At 42.7% G+C, this 22,261-nt stretch overlaps 1 protein-coding gene across 1 annotated transcript in view; it reads right to left on the reverse strand.

Annotated features, from left to right (window-relative positions):
- Positions 1-22,261, reverse strand: part of DOCK1 (dedicator of cytokinesis 1) — a 342,756-nt gene that overhangs the window by 94,084 nt on the left and 226,411 nt on the right. The window contains exons 30-31 of the mRNA XM_083149518.1: positions 6,398-6,476; positions 1,406-1,506 (exon numbers count right to left, since the gene is read on the reverse strand). Coding sequence (XP_083005644.1) covers positions 1,406-1,506; positions 6,398-6,476 — 180 coding nt within the window. The remainder of the gene's footprint in view (positions 1-1,405; positions 1,507-6,397; positions 6,477-22,261) is intronic.

The following is a 22,261-nucleotide window of genomic DNA, read 5'->3' on the forward strand; positions in this document are numbered from 1 at the left end:
ATCAAAAGACCTTTTCATCATCCGCCATTACCAATATTATTTTCAAGTACCCCCAACTGGTCTGCAAAGTACCCCCAGGGGTACTAGTACCCCAAGTTGGGAACCACTGCGCTAAAGCATCTAAATTTAGTTGGGTCTAGGGGTACACTATTGAAACCTGTCCACAATGCCACTAGTCGACGCAACAGCTGTCGACCTTGTAAATTCCACTATCCACGCCAACCCGAAGCGTGGCGAGTGGCGGCGGTACTCGTCTTCCAACCTTTTCATACCCCCACTATCCACGTCAGTGCGGAGTTGACTTTATAAAGTGCCCGAAGCGTGGGGAGCCCCACGAAAGGACGTGGATACCTTCACAGCTATCCGCGTCTCCTCGCGGGCTTCACAGGTGTCCGCGTCCGCTCGCCGACGTGGATAGTGGGGGTATGAAAAGGTCGGTAGGACGCGTACCGCGTCCGCTTGCCACACTTCGGGGTGGCGTGGATAGTGGAATTAACAAGGTCGACAGCTGTTACGTCGACTAGTGTCATTGTGAACAGATTTAACAGTGTTTTGCACAGTGCACCCCTATGTAGATGCCCCCTTCTTAGCGGTTTCCAGGGAGTCTGGATTTAGACGCTTTAGCGTCTAAATTTTAGCGTGTGCCGGGGTGTCTAGTTTAGAAGCCCCGTACGTTATCGTTGTGCCGGGTGTCCAGTTTACATGCCCCCATTGTCAGCAGTGTGCAGGACTGTCTATTTCACTGTGGAACTACAAGTACCACAGTGAGAACAGCTAGAGCGGCACTCACACAGAGTCTGGCAAGCTGCCAAGTTTCAAACAGACTGTGCGCACGGTGGCGCCGTGAAACTACACAAGTACCAAACTTGTTACCTCAAACCATATTTGATCCTTATTTTTTTGTAAGGATATCAATATGCCTATCCCAAGCATGTTTAAATTAAGCACCTTAACCAAACTCCTGGAGGTTGATGAAGGGGTGTTTACGTTGAATTTGTATAAAGTTCTAAAGTTAAAAAAAAAAAAAAACAGGCAAAAGGGGCATTAAACACAAAGTATTATTCTATAACCGCAATGAATAGGTTACGCAGGATGTGCATTTTCCGAATATATAAGTACGACTGGTAGCATGCAGTCACACAACTCTCTAGACACAGGTAGGAGGGGAAAAGGAATTAGCATTTCATTCTAGCTGCAAGGAAACGCAGAGCTCCTGTCTTTTCATCTCCAATAAAGAATATGCAAAAAAGAAAAAAAAAAATCACATTGTGTTTCTCATCTCAAAGAAATTAAATCCACTGGGCATCTGTATCTATATTTCAAGGGTAGTGTAGAAAGGGATGAAGGTTTTCTATACTTCTTACATTGTCTCATGTATATTATATCGCTTTTGTATGGGACTTACTTGTTTAGGATTTTTGTTCTCTTTGCGCTTGAAAAATTCTCCAACTGTAATGATTCTTGGGTTTGGAAAGCGACAGCCAAGTGAAAGTAATTATTCCAAAGCTAGAAAACAAAACATGAAAGACGATTACTTCTCTATTGCGCGCAGTACATCTTCGCATTCTAATTCATAGCTTTACGAAATTGCCTGGAACGTTTGGGAAAACATTACATCAGGTTCAGTAACACTTTTGACCAGCAGATGGCGATAAAGAGATATACGTCCATCTATTCGTTATGATCCCATAACCCATGTGGTTGTCTGATGATCTCCACCAGACAACCACAAACTTTGATGGTCGCCTACCACAAAGTCATATTGCCCATCTTCAGTCAACGGTGGGTCCTTGTGACAATGTATTAATAAATCAGGGACAGATTCAACTTTGATGTTATTGTGCCGCTGGAGTTGTACAAGAACACTACATACAGTATAGACGTGCGATAAGGGCAAGCAGAGAATCCCTGCTGGTCACTCCGAATTTTGGGATGCTGTCAGTTGAAATACCGGAGTCAGAATCCTGACACTGGTGAGAAGACCGGCGCCGGAATTCCAACACCACTCGCTATGCCGATGCTGAAATACCAACTGCCGGCATTCTGTTAGGCACTAATGAGGTACTGTTAGCGTAAAGTAGACAGAATTAGGATTAGGGCTGTAGGGGTAGAGGGTTAGGATACTTACCTACAAAGTGTCAGGATTTTCAGTGTCGGGATATCGCTGATTGTGTTCTGACAGCCGTAACCCAAGCAACAGGACCCCATACCGAACTCATACAGTGTGTGGCTGCTCAGGTAACGGGTACGCCAGTTTCAACACTGTACTGTAGGTAGATGGACTAGCAATTCATAAATTAGTGGGTGTCCTGGTGCATGGCTGCAAACTATCCACCAATCTGCAGTGGGCATCTGGGGGGAGGGGGGTTCCCTTTACCCAGGGCTTTTGTCATTTTCTAGGAAGGGGTGTGGTCACACCTGCATTGGCCACACCCCCTCCCATTACTGTAGTGCAGAATGCCATCACAGCGAGCCAAGTTACAGTGAGGGGACTTTAGTTGGAGTGTTTTTAGTTGAAGTGTGCTCACAGATCTGGAAGGGGGGCAGCCAGGTAAGAGGTGAGGTGGGTCTGGTGCCATAATTGTGTCATCGTGACCAGCAACCGCTAAACAAAGCTGCAATCACTGTCAATGCCAAGTGGTGGTGGAGCCATGTTGATGTGATTGAACGCGTTCGTTCTACCAGCTGCCTGGATAGCTTGAAGTCTTGCTGTCAGTCACACTGTGAGCTATAGTCGGCTTTTATATTTGTTGCAGCGTCAGTAGATTGTTACCAGGCTCAGAGCTGAAATTCTCCAAATATACAATGAGAAAGCCAAGGGGGATACCGTAGGCCCCCGGAACGGGAGGAGGAATCTCAGGCGGGAAAGTCATGAGATAGACGATAAGCACTGGCAAAGTTCAGAGACACCCCAGAAATGCAGCATTCGCCGGCTAAATGGTAATGCTATGTACGACACAGTATACTGCACACAGATATAATTCAGCCTTAACTGGATTATTATATTCTTTCAGATCAGCACAACAGAAAATAACTTCTTTTAAAGTTTAACAGCTCCCTGATGTCCAATGTGTTTCTCTATTTACCAAATGTGTATGCAAAGAGCTGCAGTACGAGGGAGGGGGATCTATAGCTTGCCAGACGGAGAATCCCCCTCGTTCTCTGCAGTTCTGGGCAATGCAACACATTCACATATGTACGGCTTGATAAGACATTAATATGAGTGGCAGGGAAAAATCTAGGAGGCTGAAGAACCGGTGCGAAGAGATACCTCGGAGGAGGTTTGGCAGCGTAGAAAGAACAGTACCGTAAGTGGAAATTATACACGGCTGTAATTTGCACTGTTACAGGAGATTCCAACCGTTACAGGCCAGTTTTTAAAAGTGTGTGGCCAGAACAAAGTTTTGCACAAAAAGGTACTGGCAAGTCCAAAAAGTTTCCAAACTTGGTCCTCAAGGTACCGCAATGGTCTAGTATATCCATGGCTCAGCACAGACTGGAATAAATTCATTTTTTTCTGTCAAAATTCTGCACATAATACCCCAAAAATTACAACGTGAAAAAAGTTTTTGGGAGATTTTAGCAAATTTATTAAAAAATTAAAAAACTAAGAAATTACATGTACATGTGTATTCACGGCCTTTGCTCAATACTTTGTTGATGCACCTTTGACAGCAATTACAGCCTCTAGTCTTTTTGAATATTATGCCACAAGCTCGGCACACCTAATTTTGGCCAGTTTTTCCCATTTCCTCCATCAGGTTGGATGGGAAGAGACAGTGCGCAGCCAGAGATGTTCGATCGGATTCAAGTCTGGGCTCTGGCTGGGCCACTCAAGGACAATCACAGTTGTCCTGAAGCCACTCCTTTGATATGTTGGCTGTGTGCTTAGGTTCGTTGTCCTGCTGAGAGATGAACCCTCACCCCAGTCTGAGGTCAAGAATGCTCTGGAACAGGATTTCATCCATGATGTCTCCGTACATTGCTGCATTCATCTTTCCCTCTATCCTGACTGGTCTCCCAGTTCCTGCCACTGAAAAACATCCCCACAGCATGATGCTGCCACCACCATGCTTCACTGTAGGGATGGCATTGGCCTGGTGATGAGTGGTGCCTGCTTTCCTCCAAACATGACAGATGGCATGTACGCCATAGCGTTCAATCTTTGTCTCATTTGGATCATAGCATTTTGTTTCTCTTGGTCTGAGAGTCCTTCAGGTGCACTCTGGTAAACTCCAGGTGGGCTGACATGTGCTTTTTAAGAAGGCGTGGCTTCCATCTGTCCACTCTACCACACAGGCCTGATTGGTGGATTGCTGCAGAGATGATTGTCCTTCTGAAAGGTTCTCTCTCGACAGAGGAATGCTGTAGCGGGATACGATCATTAGGTCTACCCCAACTAGGTCGACAAGCATTGGGTCAACACCACTAGGTCGACAGGCAGCAAGGACAACATGGGTCTAGGTCAACAGGTCATTAGATCAACACGAGCATTAGGTCGACATGGGCTAGGTCAACAGTCAAAAGGTCAACATGGGCTTTTTCACTGTTTATTGAGCCGACATGTGCCGACAGGCAGTATTTCATGCCCTACCATCCACTAGGGCGTGGTGGCGGAATAAAATAGTGTGCCTGAAGCATTGCGAGTGAAGCGAGCGATGCAAGGGGATGTGGTGCACCTCAAACTGTGCCCATGTGTCGAAATTCAAGTAAAAAAACAGTGAAAAACCCCATGTCGACCTTTTGACTGTCGACCTTGCCCATGTCGACCTAATGCTTGTGTCCACCGAATGTCCTGTCGACCTAGCCCCATGTCAACACAGCTGTCTGTCGACCTAGTGGTGTCGACCCAATGCTTGTCAAACTAGTTGGGTGTAGACCTAGCATCCCACACCCGCTGTAGCACTGACAGAGTGACCATCAGGTTCTTGGTCACCTCCCTGAAGTTGTGTCTTATAGAGAGAAGAGCCCATCCCGGCCCCTGCTCTTGAATCACCATATGGTATTTTGAAAGAAGATGGCAGATGTCCGCTATTGGCCTGTGTGTGGGGTCCTCATCCCTCGGCCCCTGTGATTGCAGTAGAGGTATCAGGAACTTGATATGTGTGGACAAGGTGACAGTGACAGGACTATAAAACAGTCGGAGAAACAGAAACAATGTTTTCACATGACCGCTCTTTACTAGTTGTATAAATAAAGACACCGGGAAGAAAGCTATTTCGGTTCCAGTTTTCTCACCTGAATTTTGACTTTTAGTTTTTTGCCAGCCACAAGGTGTCAGATTGAGAAACTGCGAAACTGACACTGAGATGCGAGAATTCTGTGTATTGCTGTTCTTACAAAGTACTGACAGTTCCCGCATATTTATATGTGTCAAGGAGCTAAACATTGTGTATAACCCTTTCTCCAACCCTCAAAGGATTTCTGTCTGTGGAATAATTACTGACTGAGCAAATTAGATGAACAGACCTGCGCATAACGAAGGAAATCCAGAAAACATGAGCTGATGGTGGTACTTGAGAAACCCTTTTTCATACACTTTAGTTTTTGTAGAGTAATACAGAGCTACCGGCTATGTTTAAAGGCCCATACACTACAACGATTTTGCACAATTTCATTCGATTACGACCTTTCGGGCCAATATATTGTTTGTAAAATGTCAAATCCTATGTATTTTCCTTTCGATCCGATGCACAGCACAATTGAGTGTCAGAAAGGAGCACCTACAGATGGGCAAGCACCATCTTTGCAGGGGCTGGTGATTCTATCGCCAGCCCCCGCTAGCCGTCACTCGCGCACCCCGTGGCGACAAAGCTCCCCGCTGCCATCGCTGCCCCAAACCCCCTCCCCCCACTCACCCTGCCTGTCTCCCTGAAGCGGACACAGGCAGGGCCGCTGCCCAGCCGCTGAGAGACTGGTACAAATCCAAACTACAGCCCTCCAGCTGTTGTGAAACTACAAGTCCCATCATGCCTTGCCACACTTTTACAATTAGGGAATGCCAAAACTATTGCAAGGCATGCTGGAATGTATAGTTTCACAACAGCTGGAGGGCCACAGTTTGGAAATTCTTGTCATAAGATATACCTCATGCAATTTATCTTGGCTTGATTAATTGCATGAGATCTATCTTATGCAAAAATGATACCGAAGTACAAAATCGGATGGAATCACTCCCGGGAAAGTCCAGGGGGAGTTTAAGGAAAATTGCATCTGACTTCATGGTCAGACATATCATTGTAGTCAGTGCATGGGTCCCTTAAGAGATGGCTGTTTAAATATGAGTCAACCAAGCAGATCTTCCAAAAGTTATTTGGGACAATTCTGATATCATGATAACATTTCCTAAAGGCATGATTAACTAGCGGGAAAAAAAAAAGTATAAATGGTGTCTTACCTGTAGCTCGAAGTTGGCTTGATCCAGAAACTTTTTGTTCAGCATGTCTGCGTACTGATTAATTGCTCGCAAGAACACTCTGAAAGATCAAAGAAACAATTGCACAATTACCGTACTGACATTTGGCGCACAGGTTCAGCATTCTAAATGTGGGATGAAAAAGGAAGTAACAAAAACAGACGCGTCATTGGAACCGGCCAGTTGGTCATGCTAATGTTACTCACACACGTTCTAATGCTTGTTAGGAGGTAGGCACTTCTAGAAAGCAGGCAGTATTAATGACTGACAATTAAAAAACCCAGTGTGGATTGGTGGCTTTAAGCTGGAAACACACTAGATGATATGTTGCTCAATCCCGCGGATGCGGACACATTGTGTACATTTGGGGTGTACCCGTGATATGAGTGTTTACGAAGGTTGCTTGCGACATCCTCGGTCAGCCCTGCAGCAGGGCCGATGGGTGTTGTCACTAGCAAGGACACTTGGCTCAAGGGTTTAAAGTGGTCCAGGAAAGGTGGTGGAACTCATGTAAGTACCAAGAGGTGCAGGCCTCAGGTGGAAGCGAACCATGGAGCCACCAGGTACTTAGGAAGGGGAATTTTGGATGTGGCTGCCACATCTATTGACGTGGGTGGTGTTTTTTTGTTGGAATTACTGGTGGAGGTAAAACTAGTTCCACCAACCATTACGGGTGGTGGAACGGAACTCCGTTTCACCCCGTTCCCCCCACTTTAACCACTGCTTCTCCCGCTACTTTCGGACCTGGGTGTTTGCCCTTGCTGCTGCTGAGTCCTGTTCCGGGCTCAGTACATCATCTAATGTGTACCCAGCTTGATACACAAGGATATACAGCCTGTGATATACAAATGTAGATCATTCATCCCGCAACATTGGCTTAAATGTCATGTATGCAACAATATGCGTCGGACTGCAACTATTCGCACCATAGAAATCCATGTGCACATATAGAAGCATGCATCCCCACCAAAAAATGGTTGCGGGTGCTCCTAGTTGTGGAGAAGCTGAGCTTGGCGATCTCTGTAGCATTTAAGACCTTTGTAATCCGCTTCCTCAGGGCGCACCCATAAAATCCTATTTGGAAGCCCCCAGAAATGTCTGGAACACACACACACACATTTTGAAGGGTTCTTCAAGACTCTCATGAGAGTAGACAAAACCAACCTCTAGGATCTAATATTTGCATTCAACACGTAATGAGCCCCAGGGCACAACTAAAAATTATCTGGGTATGGGATCACAACAGTCAGGTCAAAAAACTGACAATTTTTGGAAGGACAGTTAATTTACCCCTTACCCATCTCTAACCCTCTCCTGTCACACTCACAACCAAACCCTATGCCTCCTTTCCCGCAGTGAAACCCTAACCCTCCCCTCCTGCAGCCAAACCCTAATCCCCCTCCCCCTTCACCAAAGCCTACCCCTAACTCTCCCCCTCCCCACAGTCTAACCCTAAGCCTCCCCAGCAAGCCTACATTCCGGATTCTGCTGTCTGGATTCCAGAGTGGGGATTCCGGTGTCTGTATTGTAAACGCAGGGATGCCAACTACATCCCTTTGAAAGCACATCTTGTGCCGTTGTGTATATAATGACACTACGTTGTGTCCATAATGGCATGTGTGATATTTAATGATCATGTCAACATCTCCAAGTGCCAAAAATGCATGCAAGCTGGAGGAGCATACCGAGAAACATTTTAACCCTTTGCAGTCCAAACATCTTTTGCAATTCAAAACAGTCTGGTTTAAATGTTTAAATTAATTGTCATTTTTTTAATTCAAAAATGGTCCACATTGAAAGTTGAACGATGTTAATGTTCTTATTTTAAAGTGGCTCCCCACTGGATCTGCTACTAGCGCTAGGGCTGTTGAGCCTGACTAGACGTTGGACCTGAAAAGGTTAAATACAGTAAAGAAAAGCAATTTGCCCCTTTTTTGCAAAATAGGCAGGCCACAGTGCAGAACCATCCTTGGGGGTTTTGTCTTAAACTATACTTGTTACAAGATACAGAACAGAAACACAATTTTAGATGTACTTTGCTCAATGTAAAAAACAAAGATACCATTTTTAAAATAATAAATGCATTGTGTGTAGGTGGAAAGTAATGAAATTATGTTCTAAATTGTCAGTCAGTGAAGAACATGAAAAGTTCAGTTTCAGTTTGTTTTTTTATTCTCGATTTAAGAAAACTGTTCTGTATTTATATATATATATTTTTGACAGTTTGCTAACACTATTTGCATTGAATAAATATTGTGTCAGTTTTGTTTTGTTAAACATGTTCTGTCTTTGTGTTCTTAAAGAATTTACAGCAAAGCTTGGCTTTTAATAAACCATACATTGGAGGAAGAAAATCTTTGGTTTACAGTTTCACTGATTAATTTAGGTTGTAATTTTGTTAGGCAAAAGGGGTGAACTAAAACCCGGAACGCAACCCTGATTTCATGCCAAAACGGGGCAGCGGCCCGGCAAGAACACACAGGTTTCAGTAAACGTGTGTTTTTGTGAGAATTTTTTTTTATGGGAAATCCTAATTGAACAGCCTGTAAAAACCAAATCGAAAAAAAAACAACAACAAAAAAAAACACATCATGTTTCTGCTTCCAATATTTTATCAGAGCCCCCTCCTCCCTAGGTCAGACAGACTCCAGGTTTAAGAGTGTAATCTCTTAATACAAAACTAAGCTGGATACACACTATAAGATTATCTTTCCAATCTGGATGGGTGGAACGAAAATCTGGTAAATGTCAACCATTTGCTCCCGAAAGCTGGAAAAAGGACACAAACAGTAATTTTCATAAATTGATTTAAACAATTTGTTTGAATTACCATGTTTGGGAGCAAACTGTCAATTATCATTTGCTTTCAGAAATTACCAGATTTTCATTCCACCCAGTCAGATTGGAAAGATAATCTAAAGTGGTGTACACACTGTGAGATTTTGGCAGGATAGTAAAAATCTCCTAGAAGGTTAGCCAAAACCTCTCAGTGTTTCTTCTGCTTACATACCAATATTAATACCCCTTTCACACTGCAAATGCTGAGTCGCACCCGGGATTTCGACAAGGGTCCGTCCTGGGAGTGACCCAACATTTGCAAAGTGAAGCTCCCATCAGCAACCAGGCCACAAGTCAGGTCGCTGACATCACATGGGGCAGAGCGTTGGCGCATCATCCGGGAGGGGGATGGGCGGGTAGGGAGGCAGCGCGTGGAGAGGACGCTGCCTCCTCCCTATAGTGCAGTGGTTTTCCAGGTCACCCGGCAGGTGCACTCATTATACAGACACATTTTAAAAGATCCACAGGTGGAGCTAATTATGTCACTTGTGATTTTGTGTGGAGACCTGGAAAACATGCACTGTTGGGGGTACTTGGGGACCAGGGCTGGGAACCACTGCTATAGTGTAAACTTGACCTAGGTCACGCGACCCAGGTTACCCATTTTGATAGACCATGCAGGCAAGGCAATTTTACTAGGTCAGGCTATCATTAGACAAAATCGCTTAGTGAAAATTTGCCATTAGCCAATATCTCACCGTGTTTATAGAGTGTGCCCAGCTTTTAGTGGTGGCAGAACAAAGACTTGATTCAATAATGAGCACAGACTATAATTTGGGGCACCTTGATCACTTTGCGTCATTGCTGCCCTTCACTGCAGTTGGAAGATAACAACACACATAGGGTTGTAATCCATTCTCAACTACATTTCCCACTATAACCAATAAAGAAACTCCATAAGACCATAATCGGCTAATGTAAAACGAGAGAACCTCCTCTTTGTTCTCTGCCTGCTTATTATCTTTAAGATATATTATTTTTAGCCTGCATGCAGGCAGGCATTCACCCAGCCATGCTTACACGTTGCAAAATGCCATGGGTGACATATCGGACCACCATAAAATATTACAAATGACATACAATATATATTGATCGTCATTTCTAACAAACTTGCTTATTCCATTTCAGTCACGGCAGCTGAGCCACATAGAACAGTATCAATACTGTATATACCAGCTTGTCTTTGGGCCTTGGTAATAACAGCTGAGTAGAATCGATAGTGATAATTATTTCAGTCCAAGCAATGAAATAATGGAAAAGATAACCACTATCGTAATATAGAACACTATTAGCTTGTTTAATTACCAAAAAATCACAGCTATTAGACTGCGAGTCGCTATATTTTCTGCAAAGTGCTTTATCTGTCTAAACTTTAAATAGCAACAGCTAATTAATTCATACTGAAAGCTTATTCTATCCAGTACATATATTGTATTATAGCGCTGTTCTCTAACACGACTATAAACACTGGCAGTGACTACGTCAGCCAGCAGCTGCCGTGTGTTGCGCTTCAGACCGGACACTTCATAACCACAGACAATCTCCATAAAAATGTCTACAAAAACAAAAAAAAATGGTACATTTGACAACTACATGCACGGGTTAATAAAGCTAAGAAAATAAGGTGCCGATTCAGACCTGTTCATTAAGGTCCGAAGTGGGCTGGAGCAGGGTCCCCATAAAAACACCAGGGCAGGTGGCTTATGTCACATGACGTCAGTGTCCCCGCCCCGAATTCCGCCCCGCCATCTCCCTGCAAAATAAAAGTCAGTCTTGACGGACTTTTATTAGCGAGCGGAAGAGAAATCATTGGATGAGGAGCGACCGTTGAAAGATTTCTCTTCCGTTCAGCCGCATGCTAGTGAGTGGACTCCGGGTGGCGGAAGGGGGGGGGGGGGGGCAGGTGTTTGGCGGGGTGGCGTTTACCTGTTCTCTAGGCTAGCAAACAGGCTGAATCAGGCACCAAATTCGAAGTAATTGTAGTTTTGTATTGTATTTATATTTTAATATACAGTTGACCAGCTATAGCGGAGATGGAATGGAGGCCGCCAAAGCATTTTTACAAAATCCATCCCGAAAGACAGAAGTGTCCACAGCGCTGATTCATCTGGGTTAATTGTATAAATAATCGTTCCACTTTTCCAAAAAAAAAGAATGTGATTTCTAAACATTACACTTATTAGTATGACATCAAACAAAAAAAATATGTAATCTAATAACAATGATACACAATTTTTTCATATTCTGTACTATTAATACATTAAAAAGCAATCAGTATCTGCTCACTTAGTTAATAAATGTCTATTAGCAGTGTAAATCGATGAATTAGTAGTCAAGTCTTCCAAATACCAGCCAGTTAGGATTATTATCAGTAAGGGAAGCTTTCGAATAGATGGTTACCTAAAAAGTATTATGGACACAGTGTACGTCAGTGAAACTTTTTAAATAAGGGAAATTGTCAATCGCCACAAATCAGCTTCTAGTTATTATTTCTACATTGTTTACAATGACAGCTAGAAGCTGATTTGCTTTGAATTACTTCATCGCCGTTCCTCTGTAGAAGGATTAAAAAAGCTCCGCCCCTGAGGAACTGATTCTGTATAACTGCATTATTAGGATCACATATGCTGCTACCCATCCTGCTTCACACATGAGTGATTTATTTTGTTTAGTTATGGGAAGCAAACCAGCCAAATATAACTCAAAGCTCACCTAGGTAAGATTCACAAGTGATACGTCTTATGGAATATGCCAGACAAAAAGAGCTCTACCGTTTCTTTTTTTTTTTTTTAAATAACCATGTTAAAAGGTCAGTAATTTGCTCAGTGGGTGGGGCATGTTTAAGAAGTGCAGTAAAAGAGACCAGATAGACCACACAAGAGCAAAACACATAAAATAAGATGGCAGTTGCAATAGTATCTATTATAAAAGTATCATTATTTAGTACACACAGCTGCCTATCCAAACTTCCAATGCCTGGCACTCCATGACATACATAACAAATGTCATCCTAGTGGGCATTACCAACGCCGTATCAATGGATTCCCTCCTAGAAATAAAACCAACTCAACCTATTCTTATTCCTTTTATGTTTCCATTACCTAAAGACCAGAGCTTTAACTAATGATTATTCCAAAGTGTAATTTCTGTAGCTCACGGGTTCTCACACATAGCATCTTATATAGTGAGTAAGTGACATGCAGCAAAATAGAATGTTTTACTTATTATTCAAATTGCTAAATATTGATCTGTGTTTATACAAAAATGCACAGGCCTACAGTAGTTAACTTTAATTAAGGCTATAAATCAGCAGTTTACACAGTTATCTTTGTATACTGAATGTTCACAGACTGTCATGTTGGTGACAATAACTGATTTTCAATAACAGTGCTTCATTACAGTATAACCATGCTCCTTTATAACCCCAGAACACGAAAAAAGAAAAAAGGAGTACTATAGTGAATAAATAACCCAAAAGTGGTTTAACAACTACAGGAGTCTGTGTATTTATTTTTGTCATATTTTTTAAATACGGTGCCATAATATGTACTTTAAGGGCAAAGGCATCACCAGGGTCTGTTACACCGGGCAGTTCACATTTACTGCAGTCCAGAGGCATGGCCCCATGGGGACGGGTTTTCAGCTGGGGGCTTGCCGAACATTTCCGGAGATGTTGGGGAGCCCCCCAGAGACCGTCTCTGCAGTGCTGGCTCTAGTAGCAGTTCTAGGGATGGGCAAGCAGGGATACTGCCCGATGCACTGTGGTGTCGGGAATGAGCCAGTAACCCCGCTGGCACTCATCTGCTCTTGTCTGCCACCACTGCTTTAATTGCAAACTGTGCCTGCTGACATTGGGGCAGATAAAATGGAGATAAAGTGGAGATAAAGTAGAAGGTGATAACGCATCAGCCAATCAGCTATGTTTGACAAATGACAGTTAGGAGTTGATTGACTGTTGCGTTATCACCTTCACTTTATTCAATAGGTACTGCAATGTGTCCTGGCATTTTTTTACATTAAAATGAGCATTTTTTGTTCCCTACTTTTAACATACTGTAGTCTGCAGATGCAAACTACCTGCTTTAAGTTGACAGATTTCTAACTAAATAGCAAAAAGTAGCATCCACCGTTATTACCAGCATTAAAAACTTGCACAACTTTGTTTTTGCTACAGTATATTGACACGGCATTATATACATCTTTAATTAAGGATTAATTCAACACATTTTTTTTTCAACTAATGTTTTACCGTCATAGAGTTATATTCAATTAAAGTTGGATCTATACCGACATTTTTTCGACAGAATGGATCCGACTTGGGCTATTCAATTAGCAGCCAAATCCGACTTTTCTGATTTGGCTGCTGCTCACCCAGCCGGCACCGGGTGAGCGTTGGAGGCGGTCAAGAGGTAGTGGGACAGCACTGGGTGAGCTGCTCTCACCCGGCCCGGCTGCAGCACAACAGGTGAGCGATGCTGGACCCGGTGGGAGGAGTGTGCCGGATGAGCTGCTGCTGCTCATTCGGTGTCGGTGTCCCTGCCTCAATCTGACTTTTTGGAAAGTTGGATTGAGATTGTCGGAAACGGGGCAAAAACCTGTTCGATTTGGCCCCGTTTCAGACAAAGTGGGTGGATTGGTGGCTATTCCGCCAACGTACTGGTTTTCAACAGGTTGGAGCATTCCAACCTGTCAGAAAAAAACAGATCTTATTGAAAAGGTTGGAACATCTTCCGACCTATTCAAGTTTGAATCTGCCGTCTTTGCAACAAGACGGCAGTTCCGACAGCAATTGCATATACTCCCAAAAGGGAATATTCAATTAGCTGTGCTAATTTTTCAGACAATTAAAACGGGTGCAGTTTTTGACCCATTTTTATTATCGGCTATCAAATCAAAGCCAATTATTAGTGGTAGAAAAATTCTAGTTTTTTTCCGATAACGCATGGTATCTGAGCTAAGTATTCGGAACCATGTGTTATCGTGGCTCTGGGTGCTGGTTATCAGAGATTATGTGGTCTTCTTGAGGCACGTAAAGTATAATCCCCCATAGGTGATGGCTATCGAAGCTAATCGGATAGCCCCCAGTCAATCCATTAGCCATGGTAAATTACCGAGGCTAACTGGATATCGGCTGTAGGGTCTATCAATCTGTACTGGTTTTCTTCGATTTATTGGTAATACAATGCAACCTTGAGTCATCTGATGCTTCAAAAATAAACATTGTTGTGGTGCACTATAGAACAAAAACAACTTCATAAGGAATGTTAAATATGGGTTTAAGTTGCTGAGCTATTAATAACCAGCAATCTTGCTGAACTTCCCACTTAAAGCAAATCATTTCTTAAACACATAATCATAATCAGTGGGAGTTCTGATGCTCAATCGCAATGAATGCAACCCAGGGAACCCAGTGATTGAGAGGTGTTAGATTAAAGGTCTTTGACTGTTGATGTGCACTTTGAAAGGTTCTCTCTGGGAGTACTAGACAATTAGAATGATGCACCAAATGTCGGAAACCACTGTGGCAGCCCGCGGACACGGCAGGGCATAAAGGTGAACGTGGCAAGGATTTAAGGATTACAGCTGTAGATATACTGAGTAAAGAGCACTTTCTTGACCTTATGCCGGATAAAAAAGTTGCTTAGAATCCATTTGCAATACTTTTATTTAGTTCCAATAAGCAAGAGAAAACTTTACTCACTTTTGTAGAATTTCAAGATGGAAATGTATTTAATTTTGGGGAAAAAGAAAAGAAATGTCTAAAATCAATATGTAATAATAAGTTCCGACAGGGACTTTTTAATGTAATTAGCAAAGTTTACTATCTTGAAATACACCCGCTATTTAACATAATCAAGGGCCAAATAAAATATAAAATATTTATTTTTACTGTTAACGCTTTATGACCCCTTGCCAATTTAAATGGACATTATCAAAATATGTATTGCGTAGACTGAATTGTGATGACCGCTACAAAATATATGAACATACTTTGAAAGTTTTCTGGCAGAGCAGCAAATGCTTAGAACGGTTGTTGCAAGGTTGAAAGTAGGCTTTCCCCAGAAAGATCGCCATGACGGGAGAATCTACGTTCTTTACCAATCAAATTTTGGCAAAATCATTATAAAGAATTGCTAGCTAACTGTTGTCCATTAGATGGACATTTGGTCTAAATACCCAAACCATGCTTTTTTTGATGGGTTACTTATGTTCTCATTTGTCTACGTTACCAGTGTAGTCACTGGGATACACTGGGAACATAGGTTATAGAGGATTAAAGTCATTATTCGGATTTCGCAATGGCGGTCCTTTACACACAAATTTTATTTTATATCATTTTAATTTTTAAGGACAACAATGTGATTGCACAGTAAAAATTTTATTATTGCCCTGTAAGTTATAATTATGAAGTTGTAAAAGAAAGCAAACAGGTGAAAGCAATGAGCTCGGCACCTACTGTATCCGCATTTCCCAGAGAAGACTGGATCTTAAGCCTTGATTCCAATTTGTATGTAAACCATACCTTCCCAACATGACCCATTCCAGGAAGGAAAAAATGTCCTGTTCCTGGACTTCCTTGCCAGTGGCAGTTGCAGAGATGGGGCTGCGCAGTCCAAAATTCAAATAGGGGAGCCACGCCACCTGCCAGTAAATCCCGGCAGGAGATGCTTAGCAGCATTTGGGGTGGAAGTTGGTGAGGCTCCACTATTTGAATTTTGGACTGCGCAGCCCCATCTCTGCAACTGCCACTGACAAGGAAGTCCAGGAACAGATCATTTCCTCTCTTCTAGAATGGGTCATGTTGGGAGGTATGAGTAAACCAATGATTTGGGTGGCAAGGACTGGAACAATTTTACATAATGGGGGCATGTTGAGCCTATGGTCTGCATCGTCGGAATGCAGACTTTCTGGACCCAGCTGACCAGTTCCAATGGGCAGTCTGAGTTAGCTTTGGTTCATGCGTATGAGTGGGGGCTGCACTATTGCGACCAGTGATCCGATGCAGATTTGGAAGCAGTACTGGGATCGCAGATCTTTTCTACACATGCCTACTCTTGCCTTAGCATTTTATTTGTATGGCATTGCACAGCCACTACCCTTCTATAAACAGCTCCCAGTATAACCACTAATTTGATAGGTAGAAATGAAAGCACCAATGATTAGCAGATTAGAAATACTGAAAAAAAACTAGTGTTTTTTTTTTTGTGTTGTATTTTTTTCAGATTACAAAATCAGACGAAATTGCCCTGCAATTTAAAAGCGTAAGAGATAATAAAATCCTTAGCCATCCAATTCAGAAGACACCGCAATGAACGCGGGCTTAGCTAATTTGAGGAGGTTTAAGAATGCCATGATTGATAAGGAATTTTAAATGAGGTTACAAAAGGCATTACTAAAATGTCACACCAATTAAGTGAGATGGAAAGATAATGAAGGTTTTTATTTCAGCCGATCAATCCAATCGAGATTACGCACAACGATTTCCATTGCCTTGATAACAGAATGTTTGATATCAAAATAATGAACATTTACTTTGCAGAAAAATAAATCAATTAAAAGTTATTTGACCATCAAAGTCTACAGGGGTGGCACAGAAATGTGTTCAGTGAAGGTTACAAAAGGTAGACATACAGTAGACTAGTTTTAATACACCACACATGAAACTAAACAAGTAAGATTATTTCATAATATTTAATCAGAGGAGCTGATTGGTTGGCACAATTTTAGCAGGTTTGAGTACATGCACTAAATTTTTTGGCTGAATTTTGACCAATGGACAGTATCAGGCCATCCAACTATAGCCCCTGGACCCATGTGGTGTAGTGGAAAATTAGGACTGGCTGAAAGTATGATCCAACATTGACGTGAATGTCATCTATCGGCTCCCTTTACGCTACATTCCTCCGTAAAGTCACTAGTGTTAATTTTGTCTCCACTTTAATAATGGCCACCTGGAGTATGTCTGGCAAGTTCATTTTCACCGGTCTGTCAACAGGCAGATACTGCGATGAACTCTAGGCTACAGTGGTTGTACTGGGGCAATTTATCAGATTTTCTAAAGAAAGCAAATGGTTAACCAGTCCATATCAGCCAATCAGATTTTGGGCAGTATTCAATCCCGGGTCACGACTGTCGGGCCGGCCCGACAGTTGTGACTCGGTCCCGTTCTCCGCCTGCTTGACTGCATCTCGGCAGGACGGGTTTTAATGTCCCACCTCCCGAGTGCCGAAAAGGGGGTGTGGATGCATGAAACGGCAGTGGATCGTCGAGATCCGGCGGTGAGCTCGACAATTCACGTCCGTTATCGGCAAAACGAGCCCAACTGCTTTTAATGTCAGTCCGTTCTGCTGAGAAGCCTCTTTAATGCTGTTGGAAAAGACAGCATCGACTAGGTGCCCGACGCTTTTCCCCCCGTCGGAAATAGCGTCGGGGGATTGAATACCCCCCTTTATCTACTATATATTTAGTATATTCTAGAATATGATAACTGGAATCTGAAAGGGTCCTATGGGTAACTTTCCACATCTGCTCTTTAAAAAAGTTTGATAAATCCCCCTTTAGCGAAAACTTGCCTATATATATCGGTGCTGCCTTCAGAGTTACAAGAACCTGGTGTGGTGGAGTGCGATAACAGGATTGTCATCATAATGGTCCAGCCCACATATAAACAATGACATGATTTGCTTAATTGTGCAGCAAGGGGGTTGAGGTGAGGACGACGCAATTCAAGTCAGCAGAAGAGAGCAGAAGTATTTGGGAGAGTGGTCGATACTCCTGGGAGTCCTCGAGGATTACCCAAAACTCTGAAGAAGATGACTTTGTCGCCAAGAGAGGTCAGCCTTAATATCCATTTGTCCCCCAGTTATTTATAGAATTTGTTGTATTACGGCAACCAATATATGGTAGATTCATGTGATTCACACAATTTGCAACATTTACACATTGATGCTCATGTTTTATTTACACGTTCTGCCCTTTTCACAGTCGGGAAGAGTGCTGAAAATAGACAAGAATGCTACCATAACCTAAAGACATTTAGGAGACTTATGTCATAAGCACATTCATCAACCAACTAAATTAAACATCTTGCAATTTTTCTAGTCAACCTACTGGCTTCCAGTGGCTCTGTGCTGCGTACAGACTGACAACACTGGCATTAATGCGTGCATTCAACTCAAAAACACCTGCAGTATGGATTTTTTTTTTGTGGGGTGGGGAAGGGAGAGGTATGGATTGTTTTTATTGCAGAAAACAAAGACCTTAAAAAGGGGGGGGGGGGGGTCCTACAGTATAGATGCAATTGCATTTAAGCTTCTGTTATATATTATAAAAAGTGTTCATAACCTACATATAGAAAACAAAGCTATTTAGTCAGCCACATAGCTATTCAGATAGTCAATTCATTGGAAATCTTAGCCGTGACTAAAGGTGTCCATAAACAGGTTCCATTTCACCCGATATTGGGTGGAATCAACCCAAATCAGAGGTGTATGACGTGATAAGATCTGATGTGTGTTCCCGTGCGCATCAGATCGGATTCTGTAGATTATACTTGTAGCACGCATGATCTATCGGAATTGGATCCTCAATGGCACATCACGGGTGTTTTTAAGTACCTGCGATGTATCGTATCAGATTCCCCCTGAGCTCTCACGACAGCTTCACGGGAGTTCAAGTATATGCGATAAATCGTATGCCATTTATTGCATGTGAAAAGCGGAACATCAAGTGGCAAGTTGGGAATGAGCCCTCCCTGGGAGCTGCTGGGGGAGATCAAGGGAAAACAGATCTGACTTGTCCTTCACACAAGTCGGACCTGTGTATGGGGGCCATAGAGGTGCCGTGCGATTATAGTGTGCAATTTGAACTTTTTTGTTCAAATTACATCGCGTCCAGTTCAAATTGCATCTTTATTTTGCCTTGCAATGCATGCTCCCACATAGTCTGTATCACAAGGCAAATAAGTATGTGCATGCAGGTATTTTTTTAACGAGAGCCCACACACTCTATAATTGATTACCCTGTACTAAAAAATCCGGTGTAGTGCCATGTGCCTCAGTCACACGTTCTTAGTGAACGTGCAGATTGGATTCTGAGGAATGATAGTTCAGTTCACTATATGGCAGATTTGTACGGAGTTATCGCACTCACCGAGGTGCATATCAGTGAAGGATGGAACGGTGATCTTCCTTGTGCATACAGGCAAATCGGACATGGCCCGCGGTGGATTCTGTGTGGCCCAACCATATGCCTAAAGTGTGTACCCATTCTAAGTGATAAGTAGACTTTAGGCGACTGCTTTATTTTTTGTATATTGAGATAAAGCTTATAGAGCTACTCCCTATCAAAACATCCGGGCCAATCGATAGCCAATCGATAGGTATAGCCAGTGACCACTTTCAGTGGATCTCTCTGGCCAACCCTTCCTCACTGAAGTATGGGTGGGTGTGGTATATTTGCCCGACAGTCGGGATTCCGACAGTCATTAGTCAGACGTCGGAATCCCGACTGCACAGCGTGGGGAGCGCAATAAAGCCCCTTGCGGGCTCGCTGCGTTCGCCACTCTGCGGGCACAGTGGCGATCTGCGCTCGCCACCTATTTTATTCTCCCTCTATGGGGGTCATGGACCCCCACGAGGGAGCAGTCGGGATTCCGACGTCAGAGGAATGACTGTCGGAATCCCGACTGTCGGGGAGCCGTCCGGCACCCGTATGGGTAAGCCTACAAAACAATGAAAATTGTGTCCATATATGGCTATCACCATCATAGGTCGGAGACCAAAGCGCCATGCTTAATAATTTTATTGAATCTTTTATTGTTTTAATTGAAGGTGGAACTGGTAGCCGGTTTCCAAATCCAACATGCACAAGTAAGCCAGCAAGATAGGCAACTACTGTAGGTTGTACATGCACATCTGCCTCATCGACGGAAGCGTTAAGGTCAAGCCTTACCATTAACGGGCAGTATTGCTGATGAGGTATTAAATCGGCTGCTCCGGCAAAAGTTTTTTTTTTTTGTAAATTGAAGGAAATCTTTGTTTTCTCAACACAATGTCAACCTCCTGCCACCTACAGGCCACTGGGGTACGATACCCACCCAAATCTCTCTATCCCTATATTTAGTTTTGGGTTTAAAAAAAAAAAAAGTTATTAATTTTTAAAAGATCAAAACACATAGTTCGCTTGAACCCATTGCTAAAACCATTTCAGTTTGCTACAATCATTTATGCAACAAAGATCAGTAAAATAGGGTACATTAATCAATCTAACGTGATTAATATACCCTATGGGACAGATCATTACTGACCAATTTACAAGAAAATCACAGCATAAATGCATATATTGAATAGCACTAACCTTGTATTTGTGACTTACAGTCGGCCACTAGAATTTGTTCAGATAAAGGACAGTATAAGATTTAACCCTATATTCCTCTACCGCCACCACTGTGAATCAATACAAACAACCGTTCCAGCTTGTACAGTACTCTGTAGATATGAGAATACTGGAGATCGAAGCGTTTGATTTTTCAGAAGAATGAAAGCTAATTGGTGCCATCCAAAAAAAGAGAGAGGTTATTTTATGTATAGAGAAGAGGGTTTTAATTGATCTGGAGTATGAAGGTCTGCACCTGAAATATGATTTGTTTATTATTCGCTGACGGTCTCTAAAGAACGATCTTAATTAAAGCCCCAAGGATTTCATTAGCTAAATTAATCTTTTTTTCTTTTTCTTTTTTAGAATGCACAACGTTCAGATTTGGGCCTTTATTATACAGTTAATTTGGTGTACTTAAGTCAGTATTTTATTAACCTAGATAGAGGATGTTATGCTTGCACTCTGAAGAGACTTTACAGATTATTATTTTTTAAATCAAAATAAAGGAGTATAAATAATCAATTTATTTTGCTTACTACTAATATAAGTAAAAGGATACATCACTTATATGCAAATTAGCGAATATTAAATGCAGCTAGACTCTAGGGGGGGGGGGTATTCAATCCCGGGTCCCGACTGTTGGAACCCTGGCCTGTTTTCCATTTGCTTGCCTATTTATCGGCAGGCAGGATTCAGTTTTTCCGTCGAAAAGGGGGTGTGTCTGCAGAAATGGGTGTGGATTGATGAGATCTGGCCGTGACCTCTACAATCCACGGCTATTTTTGGCAAAACGAGCTTGACTGCTTTTAAAGTCGGTCCGTTCTGATGATCTGCCACTTCAATGCTGTGAGGAAAAACCGCATTGAATAATTGCCCACCGCGAATCCCCCCACTATTTACCCCATCGTAAATAGTGGCAGGGATTCAATACCCCCCCAAAAGCAGTGATTTTTAACCTTTTTCAATGCGTAGCACACCAAACAAGATTTTACCATTTAAAAATGCACACCATCAGACCCCCACAGGGAAAAACCCATTGTAGTGTTCATTCTAGCACCCGCCATCTTTGAAAACCCATGCAGTTGCTCTTCTCTGCCTGGGGTGTCGCTGTCTGCTGTAGTGCTTCTAGCACAGTATGTTCTGTATAGCAGCACTGATATGCAAACCAGACCTGTGGTAAAAACACCACAGCAGACAGCATCACCCCAGGCAGAGAAGAGGAACTGCATGGGTTTTCAAAGATAGCGGGTGCTAGAAGGAACACTTCATTGGCCCCCCACAGGTAAAAAAAAAAAAAAAAAAAAAATCCTTCAAGTGTTCCCTGAAAAACCACCTTTTCAGGCAAGCCTATCAAATTCTAGAACCAGCCACATAACCTTTATAAACCTCTCCTATCCAATCACATCCGCACTCTATATTTCACACACATCCTCTCCCACTTTCCATCCTCCTGACCCCTTGGCAATATAGCTGGGTCACTGTGTCATACAGCCCATCAAGAGTCTTTGCATTCTGGTGGACTTTATGCTATAGAAAACACATATCCGAGTGTATCAATGCCTATTTCCCCATAGATTGTAAGCTTACGGGTAGGGCCCCTTTACCTTTAACGGTCTGTAAATACCCAGT

The sequence above is a fragment of the Crinia signifera genome, chromosome 6 (genome assembly GCF_055691185.1).
Source record: "Crinia signifera chromosome 6, ASM5569118v1, whole genome shotgun sequence".
Taxonomy (NCBI): Eukaryota; Metazoa; Chordata; class Amphibia; order Anura; family Myobatrachidae; genus Crinia; species Crinia signifera.